Source organism: Trachemys scripta, chromosome 14, assembly GCF_013100865.1.
Source record: "Trachemys scripta elegans isolate TJP31775 chromosome 14, CAS_Tse_1.0, whole genome shotgun sequence".
Taxonomy (NCBI): Eukaryota; Metazoa; Chordata; order Testudines; family Emydidae; genus Trachemys; species Trachemys scripta.
In genome coordinates this window covers 18,235,142-18,251,763 of record NC_048311.1, presented here as the reverse complement: position 1 = coordinate 18,251,763, position 16,622 = coordinate 18,235,142, and the positions used below count along the sequence as shown (strand labels likewise).

The following is a 16,622-nucleotide window of genomic DNA, read 5'->3' as shown; positions in this document are numbered from 1 at the left end:
TTCTGTCATGCATCATCTGCCGCTAATGATAACTATTAGATGCCGTCCCTTTGGATTTTAGGCAGAGACAGGCCAAGCTGCTGTGGGGGCTGGTGGGGTTTAGGGCCATGCTAATCAGGGCCAGAAAACAAACAGGAAGATGTCAAACCGCAAGCCACAGCAGATGAAGAACTGAGGGATAATGAGAAAAGTGACTCAGTGGGACAAAGTGGGATTCAATGCAATATGGGAAGTTCAGCAAAGCAGGTTCAAGTGTCTGTGCTGTTGACTGCATTAATCACGGCGAGGCGGGCAAGGTGCCAGCTGCCGGGCTATCGTTGTTCAGTAATTTCATGGCGCCTGGTCTCATTCCAAAGTTGCACGGCAAACCCTTTATTCCCGTGTGCCCTAATGTCTAGAGCCTCCTGCTCTCTCCCACCCGCTATTTCTTTAGCCCTGCTCACTTTTATAGCTAATCATAGCTTCCATTTAAATGCTAATCGGTCTCAGCAGAGGCCCTGTTTTACATACAGCGTGTCTTTTGTGGTGCAATAAAGCTTAAGCTCCAAATGTTAAATATCCATTGAGACTCCATTAGGCATTTTTCCCCTCTGGGGCTTGGTGAAGGGGCGGGGGGAGCAGAGGGGAAATGATGTATTGCCTGCAAAACTGGAAACAAGACGCAAAGATTATTCACCTTTTGAGATGTTTCACTGGTGCTCCTTTGTGTCTCTCTCTGCGTCCCACCTACTGCCTTAATCCCTTCCTCATCAGCACTAATGGCACACTGGATCCTATAATGAAGCATGTCTGCAATGGTCTGGAGAACAGAGCCAATCAGAGTTCCTGCTGCTAGACTCTGCTCTTGACCCCAACACCAGACCTGGACCCATCAAGCTTAGCTCTGCCATCAATGGATTATTACCTTCAGGAGTTCTGTCCCACTTAGCCCTGGTCACTAACTCAGCAGGAAACCCTGTCCCTACACAGTGCTAGCCTGGCTGCTGGAGGAGGCGTTTGTATTGGGAGATGGCAGGTGAGTGGGCTGGATGGGCTCGGAGTCTCTAGGTCGGATTGAATACTTTATTGGCAGTGGGCCTTGTTTCCTGTTGAAATTTCCTGCTGTGTGTGACGTTATTGACATGAACTGTGACCGCAGAGATCATTGTTGCAACCAAAGTCCTGTAGTGGCACCAAATCTTGTACAAAGGAGGTCAAGTAAGGTGTCTATGAAAAGGTTATGGTTTGCTGGTTATGATTATGCTATCTGTATGCATGTATCATTTTTGTATTTAAAGTTATAAGTATTGGCTCTGTACTGTCTGTATTTCAAACTTGTGCTATGCTTCTGGCTGACACCCCCTGGCAGTTTGGCATCAGCACTGCCTAGCCTGCTTGATGGCCCCTTAAGGACCATCAGCCATACAACTGACCCATTGAGAGAAGGCAGATACACCTTATGACTCAGCAAGGCAGGCAGGGACATGCCCCTGGAGAGAACTCTCAGGTTTCCAAGCCATGTGCTGGGCAGCTTGTGTGTGAAACAAAAGAAGCACAGGTTGAATGGCAGCTGTATAAAAGGCAGCTTCATCTTCTCCATTTTGTCTTCAATCCTGCTTCTTACCTCTGGAGGAACGTTGCTACACTGAAGCTCTGAACAAAGGACTGAATGACCCATCCAAGCTGTGGATGTACTCCAGAGACTTGATTTGAGCCTGCAGTTCATTCCATCACTGCTACAAGCCTGAAGCAAGAACTTTGCCATTGCTGTATGTAATTGATTACTTTGACCAATTTTAGCTCTCATCTATCTTTCTTTCTTTATATGAAGAAACCTTTAGATTTTAGATTCTAAAGGATTGGCAACAGCATGATTTGTGGGTCTGGGACTTGGTCTTTGGAATCAGGGGAACCTTTTTTCTTTTACTGGGATATTGGTTTTCATAACCATTCATCCCCATAAGGAGTGGTGCTGGTGGTGATACAAGGGAACCGGAGTATCTGAGGGAGTTGCTTGTATGATTTCTGGTTAGCCAGTGAGGTAAAACCGAAGTCCTCTCTGTTTGGCTGGTTTGGCGTGCCTTACCTGTTACCTGGGGTTCTTTCAACCCAAAGCTCTTGGTAACTTTTACTCTGTGCGAGGTGGTATCAGGAAATAAATCAGGGGAGACACGGCCTTCCGACCGACAGATGGCTGGCACAAACAGGACAACACAAGAGTGCTTTCACTTAAAGCTAAACTTTACTTAGTCTCAAGCATTTACACACGTCCGCAACAGGTTAGTAAAACACCCCCAACCCTTGATAATGACCAAAGCTGAGTGTGGCTCTCAAGTGACACAGCGGCAGGTTTCTGGTGGCCAAATCTTCCGTCTGTCGGTGGGGACCACAAGATGTATCCAGGGGGTAAGTCCAAAAAGAGTCCAAAAGAGTCCCCAAATGAGTCCAACTACCTCAAACTTTTCCCCCTTATTTATACATTAGTAATAGAGTGACATGTCCCTTAAAGAAAACTTGTTAAGTAAGCAGTTTCAATGGTCAAGCAAGAGGTTCCTTCTGATTATTGATTAACCAGGTGTGGGTTTTTCCAGAGTTTGCAGCCTTGAGACCCCAATAGACATTCCTGGGGCACATCCTGCTCTTTTAAAATGCATGTATCAGCAATTTCAACACAATTCTTATCAGGAAGGACGCGGGGTCAAGCTGCCCTTTCTGTGGCACCCCAAATGCCCTCCCCTCCTGCCTTGGTCAAGCTGAGACTGCTTAATAGGTTGCTTTAACAATAAGCCATAGTGGTTTCAGACACTTTACTGGTTTGCCAAAATCTCCCCGTACAGATCCCCAGCCTTGGGCTGTGACTACCCTACTCTAAGCAATTTGTCCTGAATTGATACTCTCAGTAGTGTCCTGCTAGACAGGGCCAGCTCTGGCTTTTTTGCCGCCCCAGGCAAAAAAGCCTTCCCCGGCCCCCCGCCCGCCCCTCCAGCGCAGCAGGAGAGGGCACCGAGCCCGGCCGCAGGCCGCTCTCCCCAACCGGCCGGAGCGCCCGGGGGAGGGCGCTGAGCCTGCCGCGGCTCCGCTGGTGGCCGGAGCGCCGGGAGGAGGGCGGAGAGCCTGGCCAGGGCTCCGTTCTCCCCGGCGGCCAGAGCGCTGGGAGGAGGACGGCGAGCCCGGCCGGGGCTCTGCTCTCACCGGCGGCCAGCGCGCCGGGGAAGGGCGGCAAGCCTGCTGTGGCTCCACTCTCCCCAGCGGCCAGAGCGCCGCGGGGAGGGCGGCGAGCCCAGTCGCGGCCCCGCTCTCCCCGGCGGCCAGAGCACCGGGGGAGGGTGGCGAGCCCACTGTGGCTCCATTCACCCCGGTGGCCGGAGCCAGAGCGCCGCGCCGCCCCCCCTCCAGGTGCCGCCCCAAGCACAAGCTTGCTGGGCTGGTGCCTGGAGCCGGCCCCGCCGCCAGAGGCCGCTTCGCCGACTATGCCACTGTAACGAAGATAGAGAGGATGGAGAAGATGAAGCTGCCTTTTATAGTCTCTTGCCATGTGGCCTGTGCTTCTTTTGTTTCACACACAAGCTGCCCTGCACATGGCTTGGAAACCTGAGAGTTCTCTCCATAGGCATGTCCCTGCCTGCCTTGCTGAGTCATAAGGTGTATCTGCCTTCTCTCATGGGTCAGTTGTGTGGCTGATAGTCTTAAATGAGCCATCAAGCAGGCTAGGCAGTGCTGATGCCAAATTGTCTGGGGTGTCATCCCGAAGCATAGCACAAGTTTAAATACAGACAGTACAGAGCCAATACTTTAAATACAAAAATGATACATGCATACAGATAGCATAATCATAACCAGCAAATCATAACCTTTTTATAGACACCTTACTTGACCTCCTTTGTACAAGATTTGGTGCCACTACAGGACCTTGGTTGCAACAATGATCTCTACGGTCACAGTTCACGTCAATAACGTCACACTGTGGGTTTCTTTGCAGGGCAGCGCTCAGCTGCTGCCGGTCTGGAGAGTTGACTACAAAACATTATTTAATAATGGGTTGAGCCCAGTCCCTAGCTGGCAGATCATACCCCCTCAGGCCATGGTGCTGTGCCTAGCACACTGGCTTGTCCCTAGAGCTGTCTTGAACCCTAGGTGGAGATCCTGCTCTGTGGCCTATGCAGTAGAGCAGTGGTTTTTCAACCTGTGGTCTGCAGACTCCTGGGCATCTTCAAACTATGTCTAAGGAAAAAGAACAGGAGTACTTGTGGCACCTTAGAGACTAACAAATTTATTTGAGCATAAGCTTTCGTGGGCTACAGCCCACTTCTTCGGATGCAACCCACGAAAACTTATGCTCAAATAAATTTATTAGTCTCTAAGGTGCCACAAGTACTCCTGTTCTTTTTGCAGATATAGACTAACACGGCTGCTACTCTGAAACCTTACAACATTTATGTAGCATTAGAGTATGGATATTAATTTTTAACTTTTGTCTCACTTCCAGATTTGGCTTGAACCTATGAAACCTATTATTAAACAAGTACGAAGTAAGTACATATTTAATTTTTTTAAAGAGTTTTCCTTTAATTTTTCAGGAATTTAATTTGGTTTGTTTTCATAGTTGTTACTTGATTTTTTTTTAGTCAGGTTTGCTGGTTTTGTACTTGTCATTACTATAAATAGTTGATTAAATGTACATCTACAAACTCAAACCTTCAAGATGGCTTCAAGCCCTCTAATAGTATCAAAAATTTCTAGAATATANGCAAAAAGAACAGGAGTACTTGTGGCACCTTAGAGACTAATAAATTTATTTGAGCATAAGTTTTCGTGGGTTGCATCCGAAGAAGTGGGCTGTAGCCCACGAAAGCTTATGCTCAAATAAATTTGTTAGTCTCTAAGGTGCCACAAGTACTCCTGTTCTTTTTGCGGATACAGACTAACACGGCTGCTACTCTGAAATATGTCTAAGGAGTCTGTGAAAGGTGGTCATTACCATAGAGCAGTGGTTTTGAACCCGTGGTCCGCACACCCTTGGGGATCCAAAGACTGTCTAAGATTTCCAAAGGGGGCTGCACCTCCATTCAACATTTTTGAAGGGTCTGCAAATGAAAAAAAGGTAGAAAACCACTGCAGTAGAGAATAGTCTCCCTGTATCCCCAACTCCTCCGGGCATCGATGATGGAGAGGGCAGGGTCCTGCCCAGAATATTTGCCAGTAGCAATAAAAAGACTGGGCTAAAATTCCTGAAAGGCCCCGAGCACCCTGAATTGACATTGACGGGGGGTCCTGTTCCATGAGGCGCTGAGCACCCTGAGCTGACAGACCCTTTAAGAAAGGACAGGGATGTACCTGATGGTGTCTCAGGCTGCAGTGGGGGTGGATGGCATTTGAATGCATCTGAAATTGTTTCAATGTTTCCATGGATTTCCCCCCATCCCCAACACTTTGTGCTAGGCCGCTGCAGGGGATCATTTTGTTGAGGTGCAGCCCCTATTCAGTGCTAGGGAAATGAGATTGAATTGTTTTCCTGTGAATTTACTGCTGGGGAGAGATGCTGCATTGACAGCATTGGAGCTGGAAGTCCTACGTGGCATGGACAGCAGCCATGCAAGTTTCTCCGCTCTGATCCATGTCAATGTGCTTCACGTGGGACCTGCAGGCGAACCACCCGTACTGCTGGATGGCTTTAGACTCCAGGCCCAGGGAATCCTTAGCCGCCCTGCTCAGACTGCCCGCAAAGGTGTTGGATTAGTGCTGACGGCTGTGGTGGTTTTTGTCACATAGACACAGTGCACTAGGAACTGGGCTGAGACCTGCCAGACTCATTCCATGTACAACACAGATAACTGGCAACATTTCTATGCACACCCATTGGACCCAAACAGGCCCAAGTTCTTGAGCACCTGTCACCCACTTTAAAAAAACGTGGCCAACGGTGTTTGGATGGGGGTGGTGCTAATATAACAGAATATGTCAGTTATTGCAGGTCTGGATTAATGTGGAGGTACTGGTCCAGGGAATGCACTTTCCTTTCTAAGCTCACGTGTCACCCCATTGCCCCAAGTTTCCTGTATTTTACTATATAGCAGCATTGCTGTGCTATGTAATGCTCTAAAGATCTCGGTCTTTCCAGTCACTCTGCTCTTACAATCCTGGGAATATCCCAGTCTCCCTAGTCCCCCTTCTTACAAGGTTAGCACTCTCCCATATAGGCCAGGCCCTATGCTCTGTAATGCTGGCACCCGGGTCTCTCTCCTCGTGGCTATCCAGCTCTTGGTGGCTCTTTAAAGGTTTCGTCTTCTAGCCAGACTTTTATGTGCTCTTCAGATCATTTGAGAAGCCTGCTGGTACTTTTGCACCCGAGCAGTGTTTGAGATGAGCCCACGTCCCAGGACGTCTTCCATCCTGTGTTTAACCCAAACTGTTTGAAAACCCAGTTTTCAGTAAGAAAATGCAAGTTTTGGTAAACACACCAATGGCACATCTTGATAATGTCGACAGTCTTTTTGTTTCTTTATCAAGGCCATTTTTGTGACACAAACTTTGAGCAGCTCCAAATATTGTAATGGTGGTTGTGGTAGCACCTGGAGCCTGTACATACATATGCTGTACATACATACATATGACAAAAAGTCAGTCTGACCCAAAAATGCTTACTGCCTAAGTATATGCTAAGAGACAACAGGCGGGTACACCAGACAGACAGTAGGGGAGCACAAGGTAGCATGAGATCGTTAAGATCAGTCTGATAGGCAGCAGTCACCGTTACAGTGTCACAAAACTTAGGAATCCATTATGCTGCTATTGATTACTAATCAGCTCTTCAAAAGCTCCCATCCGCAACATCTTTTGTTCAAGACTATGCTCGGAGCCGTACACACTCTTCTGAAAGAGCATAGGCTTTGTCCAAGGTTAGGGGCTTTTGCTGAGAGTAGGGAGGCCTCCACATACGTGTAATCTCCAGGCTTTGCTTTGATTCTTAATTGCCACATTCTGAGCTCTGATCTCCTAGAATGAGGGGAAAGAAAGGAACGGGGGAGTTTCACGAAGAGCCATTTGTTTTGCTGAGCCCGTCTGTTGTTGGGGCTCCCATCTTTCACATTCCTACTCCATCCACATGCCTCCTGGTAGCAGATGGCTGCATGTGTCTGTTGGCGTTTCTGACAGGTCCAACATGATGATCACCAGCATCCCTGAAAGTGCCCAAGAAAACTTTGGCGGGGTAGCAGACTTGAGACAAGGCCTATTCAGATAGCAGATTGCTCCAATGGTGCACCCCGCTCCCAGAAAAAGATGCTTGGGTGGAAGGGGCTAGAGACGTGCAAAATAAAGCCGGTCAGCAATTTTCCAGTGGGATGTTTTCCTGCTAGAAACTGCTGATTCGTCTCCATCTAAACTTTCTGCGGAAGCATGTTGATTTCAACAAATTTCAATACGGTCGCACTGCTCCTTATTGGAACGGAACGTTCTGGGTTTTTTAAGGACTTTCCAAAATTTATTTTATTTTATATTAGATAATAATAATATAAAACAGTCAATACTGAAACATTTTGTTTTGATTGACCTAAAACAAAAAAAATGTTGAAAATGTTGTTTCTCAGGAAATTCTTTTTTTCATTCTGATTCAGAACTAAAACAAATATTGCAATTGTGGAACGTCCCAGGAAACAGAAGTTCTGGGTCCCACAGGGCTCTAGCGCAAAGTGTGAACGATTATTAAGAATGGATTAATTAGTACTGGAGCATAACCCTATCCACACTGCTGCTGTCCCCTGCTGGGAGCCAGCCGCGCTGCTTCTGGAGTCAGGCCGGTGGAGACTTCAGAGCAGGCAGCAATGCTGCAAGCTGTCTCTTTGGAGCACTGGTTGGTGCTTGTGTGCTCACCTTACACCCGACATTAGCTGCTCCCACCAGTGAAGATGGGCCTGGAAATGGGTTTCAGGAGGTCTTGCTGTGAAAGGAAACATGAAAAGCCATTAGGAAAACTGGTCTGTGAGTACAAGCTCCCAGTAACTTTCCTCCTCCCGCAGGCATCGTGAGCTGGCTTTGCAAGTGGTGGGCAGCTGAGGGCCCTAAGCCAAGGAGAAGGGAGGGGTCTTTCCCTGCTTGTGACTATGTCCTATTGTTTCCTTTCCACAGGTGGACCCTTACGTACCCTATGAATACACCTGCGAGGGGATGCTGGAGCGGATTCACGCTTACATTCAGCACCAGGTCCGTGACCGCTCTCCCACCCCACAGGGCTTCCCACTTCATCTCTTGGGGGAAGCAGCCAGCCAGGCATCCTGGCCAGCAGGCGGTATTTAAAGATGTGCAACAAACTGCAGGTTCCTCAAAGGGGACACGGAGGGTCACAACACTTTTCAGCCAGCCAGGGCCCCGAGGTTTGGAGTGACCTGGCTGGGGAGGGAGGGAGTTGTGGGGGACTGGATTGACCCAGGGGACAGTTGTGGTGGGTTGCAGTGAGTCTCCTCAGCCCCTGATTCCAGGGAAGGGTTAGTAGTTTCATTCTAAACCAGACTAATAGAGCTCAGTGAAACCTGAATCCCAGAACAAAACACAGGGGGAGAGAGGAAACTCCTGTGAACCCCTCCCCTTTCCTGCAGACTCAGGGGAACCCTCTGAGATCCCCTCACTGCCAAGGTTCACAGCCTGTGAGCTCTTGGCAGGGCTGCATGGGGAGTTGCATTGTCACCGTGTAGGTCAAGGCCCAAGACCTGTCTGAGAGGAGCAGTTGCTGCTAAACCACTTCATTCAAAGCATTCCAGGATCTCTATCCCATCTTAATCCCAAGGTCTGAAAACACCAGCGACCTCCCCTGGATGACTCTGCAGCCAGTGATTATTGTGTGTGCTGTCAGTAGGGTTGCCAACTTTCTGATTGCTGAAAACCGAATACTTCTGCCCCACGCCCTGCCCCACTTCTTCCATGAGGCCCCGCCCCTTCCCCACCCCTTATCTGAGGCCCTGCCCCTGCTCACTCCATCCCCCCTCCCTCCTTTGCTCGCTGTCCCTCACCCTTGCTCATTTTCACTGGGCTGGGGCAGAGGGTTGGGGTGCAGGAATGGATGTGGGTTCTGGCTGAGGGTGCAGGCTTGGGGTGGGCCAAAAATGAGGGGTTTGTGTGGGAGGGGGCTCCAGGCTGGGGCAGGGAGTTGGGGTGCAGGAGGCAGTTCGGGGTGTGGGCTTCAGGCAGGAGTTTGGATGCAGGAGGGGGCTCAGGGCTGGAGGAGTGGGAGAGGGTTCAGGGTTCGGGCTCCGGATGACACTCACCTCAGGCAGCTCCTGGAAGCAGTGACATGTCCTTCTGGCTCCTAGGTGGAGGTGCGGCCAGGTATCTCTGCACACTGCCTCCGCCCACAGGCGCTGCCCCTGCAGCTCCCATTGGCCATGGTTCCCAACCAATGGGAACTGTGGAGCCGGCACTTGGGGCGGGGGCAGCACGCGGAGCCCCCTGGCTGCTCCGGAGTTGGAGGGACATGTCGCTGCTTCCAAGAGCCACACAGAGCCAGGGCAGGCAGGGAGCCTGCCTTAGCCCTGCTATGCCACGAACTGGACTTTTAGCAGCCCGGTCAGCAGTGCTGACCGGAGCCGCCAGGTCCCTTTTCGACTGGGCATTCCAGTCAAAAACCAGACACCTGGCAACCGTAGCTGTCAGGCATACGTATTCGCTGGTGGCTCAGGACACAGCCAGCTAGCCAGTGACAGGGCCCACAGCCCCAGGGACCATTGGTGGCTGTCTGAATCTGAGAGGGGATTTAGGACTCATGAAAGTCAAGGACCAGTGGCTCTGGCTGGAGCCCGACATGGTACTGGCAGGAGCCATGGATGTTTCTACCTAATCCTCTGGTGGAACCCACCAACTGCAGCTTTGGGACTTTCCTGAACAGACGCTGGGAAGCGAGGTGGTGCTTGTAGTTGTGGTACCTTAGCAGCCCTGCACACCGCTTGTCTGGGCTGAGATGAGTGAGAAGTCGCTCCGTATCTGCAGGGATATGTTCCTTTGCAGTTATCAGTACATCCTGGTGACAAGAAGAGAGATGCTCTGTATGGAGCCCTGCCACCCAAAAACCAGGGGAAATAGGGGGCTGCTCATCGCTGAGACCCTAGTTTAGCTCCAGATCCTAAGCAGGGCTTTGGGTGTCTATCAGAGCAAATCCCTAGAGGCTGGGCTCCCCAGGGAACATTCTTCCTTGCTGCATGGGCTCCTTGGGCCCCCTGTAAGCTGGCTCCTAGCGAGAGGTTGCACTGGAACCTGGGAGAGCCAGAGCAGAAACAGCCTCTGATCCAAGATCCTTCGCTCGTAAAGCTCGGCAGTGCGGGAAGAGCCCTTTGATCTCTCTGCTGCGGGGAAGGTCCACCAGGCCAGGGCAGGAGTCAGTAATGGAGTCTGAATCATATATTCAGCAGCCCTAGCTACTGCCTGGGGAGGCCCTCGGGTGTTACCTTCTAGCTGGTGGAAGGGACCCGAGCCCAAGGCAGCAGAGCTAGCCCCAGCTGCAACCTAGAAAGTGTTTCCCTTCAGACCGGCCTGATGTTTAACCGTTTCCGTCCCGCGGGGCACTCTCTGACCTGTCCTTTTCTGCCCTGCTAGGATTTCTGTGCTGGAGCTTCTCCTCCTCTGCCAGTGAAGCCCAAAGGCCATGCTATGCCAAGCTCTCCAAGCCTATTCACCCTGTCGCCAAACGCCACTCACCTTGTGTGGTCGTACAACGCCAGCAGCACCCCCCATGTCTGGCCTCCCGTGAGCTCCATGCAGGTGTGGGTGTCTGAGGCCGGGCAAGCCTGCACTGAGACCTGTCAGGAGCACAGGCTGGTCTGCGAGCCGACATTCTTTGAGTTTCTCAACAAGAAGGACGTGTTTCTCCAGTGAGTATGACTCTCGCACCTTTGCCTTGCCCCTCTGCATGATGGGGTGATAATAATCCATTGCCCTGCTATAGCACCCCTATGTAAGGGTCCCTACAATGCTTTCCTTATGCCTCAAAGCACTCCTCTATCGTAAGGCAACATTATTATCCCTGTATTACAGATGGGTAAACTGAGGCACAGAGCGGTTAAGGGTCTGATTGGCAGAGCTGCACAGGCCAGGGCCAGCTAACCTCAGTGACAGCCGTGGGTGCTAAGCATCTCTGAAAATTAGGACGTAAGGCCAGAACAGTCAGAAAAGATCAGCTGCCTCACTCAGGCTCATCTCCAATTTAAGCATAATGCTGACCCCTTGGATGGGTTGTCGGCAGCACGGATCAAACCTGGGACCTCGGGATCTTTATACATGAGCCTGTACTGTCTACGCTAAAAGCTGCCCCTTTCTTAGCCGAGACCATAGCAGGCTCATCAAGTGCTAGTTGGCCTGGTCAGCACTAGAAGGGGACAGAGTGCCACACTGGGCAGACATGGCTCAGCTAAGTTCTGAGAGTGCTCAGCATGTGGCGGGTGTGGTGGGTGCTGAGCTCCTTGGCGATTCTTGCCCCAGATGTCACAATGGAAGCAGCCAGGCGCTGAACTCCTCGGAGAATCTGACCCCACATAGCTCACCCCAGGCTGCACACCAAGCCAGTAGCAGAGCAAAAACAGAACCCAGGTATCCTGTCTCGCAAGCCCTTATTCTAACTGCTAGGCAACACTCCCTCATTGACCTTCTGAAAGGCGAGGTTGTTCTGTTCTCCCAGTGCTCCTTTCTGCAGTCTTGCAAACTCAGCTCCCCTGGCTGTACCTCCCTGTGGTCTATTGCAGTGCCCTTTGCACACAACCCGACATGCACAGACTGCTCTATTTGTGTCACTTGCATGAATTGTGCCGAATGGGCTTCTGCTTCAAAACAAATCTTGGAGTTTTCAGACACCTTTCCCTCTCCTCCCTCCCCCCCCACACTTTTATACCTTTCTCTATAACACTCCATTTTGAACACACAGGCTGTGAAGTTTTTAATAGAGCATAAATCTGCCTCCCAATTCCATGCTGCATGGTGGACAATTAAAATGCAGGCATTGCCATTTCTGTCACGCCGGTCAGGCAGGCAATTTGAGTCCTAGTGACATTTTTATATGATAAATTAGAGCAGGAGCGCAGATTCCACTCACTCCGCTCCGTCCCGCCCCCCTTCAGAATGAAATCACTCATTCAGAGTCAGTAGTTCAGCTCGGAGTTTATTAGGCAGAGCCATTGGGCACGCAGAGATACCCAGGGGCATTCTGCTGCTGACCAGAGGAGACCCCAGTATTCTAGCTCTACCTACAGATTGGAGGAAGCAAGACAATCTCACTTCCCATCCAGTCCATTTCTCCCTCTAGTGCTACTCCAAGAAGCTCTCAGCCTGGGTTTGGCCATTGTCTCTTTGTGTTTCTTGCCCCGGGTCCCCTCTGGAACCTCCCCTCCTGGTTAAACTCGTGGTTCCCCAGGGGTGGTGAGCTCACTCTCAGGGTCCTTTCTGAGTCCAGTTACCTCCAGTCCCTGGTGCGGCTCCGTCAGTGTCCTGTAGCTGGACCAGAGAAGAACAGACGTCCAGAGCACCACTCAGGGCTGCAATGTCTGTCTGCCCTAAACAAGGCAGGGGGGAAAGCGAGCACAAGTCACTAGCCAGGTGCGGCTCCCGTGGCTACTGGGCTCCCTAGCTGTCTCTATCAGCCTCTCCTCTTGGGAAACTCACCTGCTGCTCTATGGCCAGCTTCACTTGTTAAGCTGCCTTTCTCCAGGTAGGGCATGCTCTGCAGGTGCACCCACTCGGCACTGCCTGAGAGCAGAGACTGTTGTTAGCTTGCTGTCAGCAGGATGGGGGGGTGTCCCATCCCACTGGCCTATCCCTGTCCTATGACCAATCTCCTCTCACAATAACCCACACAAGGATCTGATACATGCGCCTCATGTGTATCACACAAGTGCCTAGAATCTCTCAGATGCATGGGAGCAGCTCCCATTGAAATCAGTGGGAGCCGCACGTGGCCCTCTGAAAGTGCAGTGTGGCCCAGAGAGCCTATTATGTGTCCTTGTGCCAGTCACTTGGATTCCATGTGGGGTTTGGTTGGGTCATGAGGATTGCACACATAGGTTGGGGTGATCTCACAGGTTTCACGTCTGGGCTGCATGGGTCACACAGATCTCAGGTTGCTCAGGTAGTCACATGTAGTTTCCAAGCACTTCCTATGCGAATCATACGTCACTTAAGCTTAGTGTTCTTGTGGGCAAGGGACAGGTCTGCAGTGATGTTTGAAGCAGGGATGTTCTATAAACAGAACAGTGTTAAAATCTCCCCCAGAGACGTAGCAGCCCTCCCTACACTCATATTCTGATCCAACGTGAAACCCACTGACGAGCGGGTGCAGAGATGGACACAGCAAAATTCAATTTGGGGTATTTGTTTCCCAGGCTTCGCATTGCCTGTGACAGCGCGGAGTCAGAGATGAGCCACCTCTACCCAGCACTGGCTGAAAACGTGCAGGAGTGCTACCTCCAGAAGGAACCCCTGCTGTACAGCTGCGCAGGCTACAGCACCAAGTACCGGCGCCTCTGCCCATGTCGCGATTACCGGAAAGGACAAGTGGCTCTGTGCAGGGACTGCTTGTGATTCCACCCCCTGCTCCCAGAGTCCGGAGAGCGTGTGTTGTGACATGCCACACGCAACAAGTAGCTTTTTCTCAAAGCTTCTGCAATACCCAAGAAGGACAGGACAGCCTCCTCTTCTTGGAAACTCATGTCGAGACTTTGGATGTCGGACTCTGTCGGTTGTTTTGTCTGCCAGTCAAACGTCCGGGACTGACCATCTGCTCATGTTGGATTTTTTTTTCTTGAGACACATCTCCTTCCACACTCAAGCCCACCTGGACTTCAGAGGAGCCCAGAGCCGCTTCAGTAGGACAAGGCACCAGCAGCCTTTGGGTTTGGGTTTCATCCTCTTTTAACGTCCTGGTTTATTTATTTATATTTTTTATCAAATTAAAGCAGCAAAACAACCACCGGTCCTTCCTGAGGAGTTATTTGGAACAATCTCCTTAGAAATACTTACGTGGGGGTGACAGATCTTGGAAGGCTCCAGTGCCAGACACATCTAGGAAGATGCCTTCGAGTCTATCAGTCCAATCCACCGTCCAGCCTTTGGAAGGGGGAGGGGGAGGCGTTCTACACATGCCAACGGGAGCACGTCTCTTATTCCATTCCCACCACTAGCACTCGTAAGAGCTTGGGAACCCTGTCCCGTGGAAGTGTATGTGTGTGTGTGGGGGGGGGATTCTGAGCATGACATCAAGCACCAGAGACAAGCGTCCCTGTGCGGTAGCTCAGGGGGGTGTTGATGTTGTGGCAGTCACGTGCCAGAACAGAGTGTGCAGGGATCAACCCGTTCACAGCTGGGGCCAAAGAGGGACGTTCTAAGGGAGGGAGCTGAGCCCCCCACCAAGTGGTTCCCCATCTCTTCATGCAGCTGTACTAGTTTCCCAGACTAAGGCTTTGGCTGTAGCAGCCAGTCCTCACCATCCCAGAAACGGGGTGCTCTGCCCCTTTAAGGGGCTGGGGGCCTGGGGCAGCCAGCCCTGTTCCATTATCAGACCCAGCTGGGAAGGGGTCAGGTGTGTTCCAGAAAGGTCTGAGAGAGCTGCTGGAAGGGGAGAGAGGCTGGTGCCCAGCCCTGGAGCAAAGGGGCAGAGGAAAGACTTCTGCAGCCGGGACTGCTCAGGGTAAGAGCTCTGTTTTGTGTTACTTTGTGAGGTTTTAGTTTGAATTAAAATCCTGCCCCGAGACAGCCTGTGGGAGAGGTGTTAGTCCGCTGGGGAGACAGGCCAGCAGCCCTACAATCTCCCATTGAGTTGGAGACATTCTGCACCACCAGGGAGCGTGGGCTGCCCCTCTGAGACTGGGCTGCGGAGCAGCTTGACCCCTGGCAGGTTCGAGCGGGCACAGCTGGCTGCGAGTTGAGTGGCAGGTGTGCCCCACCCCCACTGTTCTCTGGAGGTTGGGGAGGGAGCCTGAAGAGCAAGTCCCGTCCCCCCCCCCAAAGCCTGACATGGCAGGAGGGGTGCGTGGCCCAGCGGTTGGGAATCACCCTTTGCACTCCCTGAGGAGACAGACCAGGAAGGGTGTGGCATTGTACGGCTTAATGGCAGCACTGGAAGTGTTAGGTGAGGCTCTGGGTAGGGCGCTCTCAAGACACGCCTGTGTGCTGAGCCCCGAGAGAAGCGGCTGGTCCCACAGAGAGCCTGCCTGGGAACCAATGTTGGCCCTGAGCCGGGCTCCCTACAGCCTCTTGTGTCTGGTGGGCAGAAGGAGGGGGGGGTAGCTGGGCTGCAGAAGCATCACAGCTGAGAGATCCCCATAGAAAGGATGGCCCCAGCCCGAGGAACCTGCTGGTCTCTCAATCGCTGGGGAAGGGGGCACACAACGCTCATCCCCTCCACTGGGAGCCACCCCCTGAGTGAGCCTGGCAATTATCCTACTGCCTATGAGCAGAATCCACTGTGTGGAGGCTGGGGGGGCTCTCTCCCAGTGCCAGCCCAGGGCTGGGGAGGAGTGGGGGGCTCTATCCCAGTGCCAGAATGGGGCTGCAGGGGGGGGGGTTTCTCTCCTGGTGCCAGCCCGGGGCTGGGGAGAAGCGTTGGAGGTTTCTCTCCTGATGCAAGCACGGGGCTGGGGAGGAGTGCTGCAGTGGAACTAGTGGGGGAGTTCACCCCATTTGTGGACAGGTGCTGGGACACCCACCTTTCAGCTTGTGACGCTGAGCGGCTGCAGTTCCCCACTGCCTCTCTCTTGTTTTTTTGGGGTGACAACTTGGGATCTCTGTGTCTTCCGTACCCTGACTGGGGTCTGTGCGGTGTGGGGCACTTCAGAGAGGGAGAGTTTTCAGTTCTCACAGCAGAGGACGTGGGCACCTAGTGGGTCTCGCCTGGCTCTCAGGAGATGAAGCTACATGTTCTCTCTGTTGCCTGCCTGACAGCATCTGCCCAGGCTGTGTGATCCTGAGCTGCTGTGCGATCAGACGGGCCAGACTGCCTGCTGTTGCTGCACCCAGTGGGGGACGAAGGGGCGATGCTGCCTCTGGAGCCCCGGGAAGAATGCTGCCTGAGTCCGCTAGCCCTCCTCTTAGGGGATGCCAGGGTGTGCATGCCCCCCAGAGGTCCACCCCTTTTGCAGAGTGCTCCCCTCCCGCTGCTCCACCAGCTCCAAGGGCTAGTCCAAAGGGAGGGCATGTCTCCATCCTCAGCTGGCCCTCCCATCAGAGTGCCAGCACCTCTGGAGGTGCTAACAGGGAGCCCATGGGTCCTACACCCTGCCCCTCTCACCTCACCCTAACACTGGGCTGAAGGGGATAAAGGAGGCTGTCTCCTGCACCGCTGCCACTATGTGTGGCATGAGGTGGGCTCTGGGCGTGCCAGCTGGATTGAGCCCCGCTCTCTCCACCTGGCTGGAGGATGGGGCTGGGGTTTAGGCATGGGACAGGCACCTGGAGGCTGCCTCAGGCTCGGAGGCAGAAACTTCGGCACCTAGGGACTTGTACTGAAAACGTTGAGGTGCCGGGTGAGTTGAGGTGCCTTCAGGCCTAGGGGGCAGCTGAGTGGGGGGTCTCGTGGATCACAGTGATGCCTAAAACTGGGATTTAGGTCCGTAAAGCCCAGATTTAGGCAGCTCAGTCACTTTGTGCATGTAGGTCTGAGTCTCTCCATGCCTCCTAGC

At 52.3% G+C, this 16,622-nt stretch overlaps 1 protein-coding gene across 2 annotated transcripts in view; it reads left to right on the top strand.

The window, feature by feature from the left end:
- Nucleotides 1-13,912, top strand: part of MGAT5B (alpha-1,6-mannosylglycoprotein 6-beta-N-acetylglucosaminyltransferase B) — a 172,827-nt gene extending 158,915 nt beyond the window's left edge. For both annotated transcript variants that reach the window (XM_034790490.1, XM_034790489.1), the window contains 3 exons: nt 8,104-8,178; nt 10,558-10,832; nt 13,329-13,912. In XM_034790490.1, the coding sequence (XP_034646381.1) occupies nt 8,104-8,178; nt 10,558-10,832; nt 13,329-13,527 (549 nt within the window). In that variant the 3' untranslated portion in view covers nt 13,528-13,912. The remainder of the gene's footprint in view (nt 1-8,103; nt 8,179-10,557; nt 10,833-13,328) is intronic.
- Nucleotides 13,913-16,622: the final 2,710 nt, after the last annotated feature.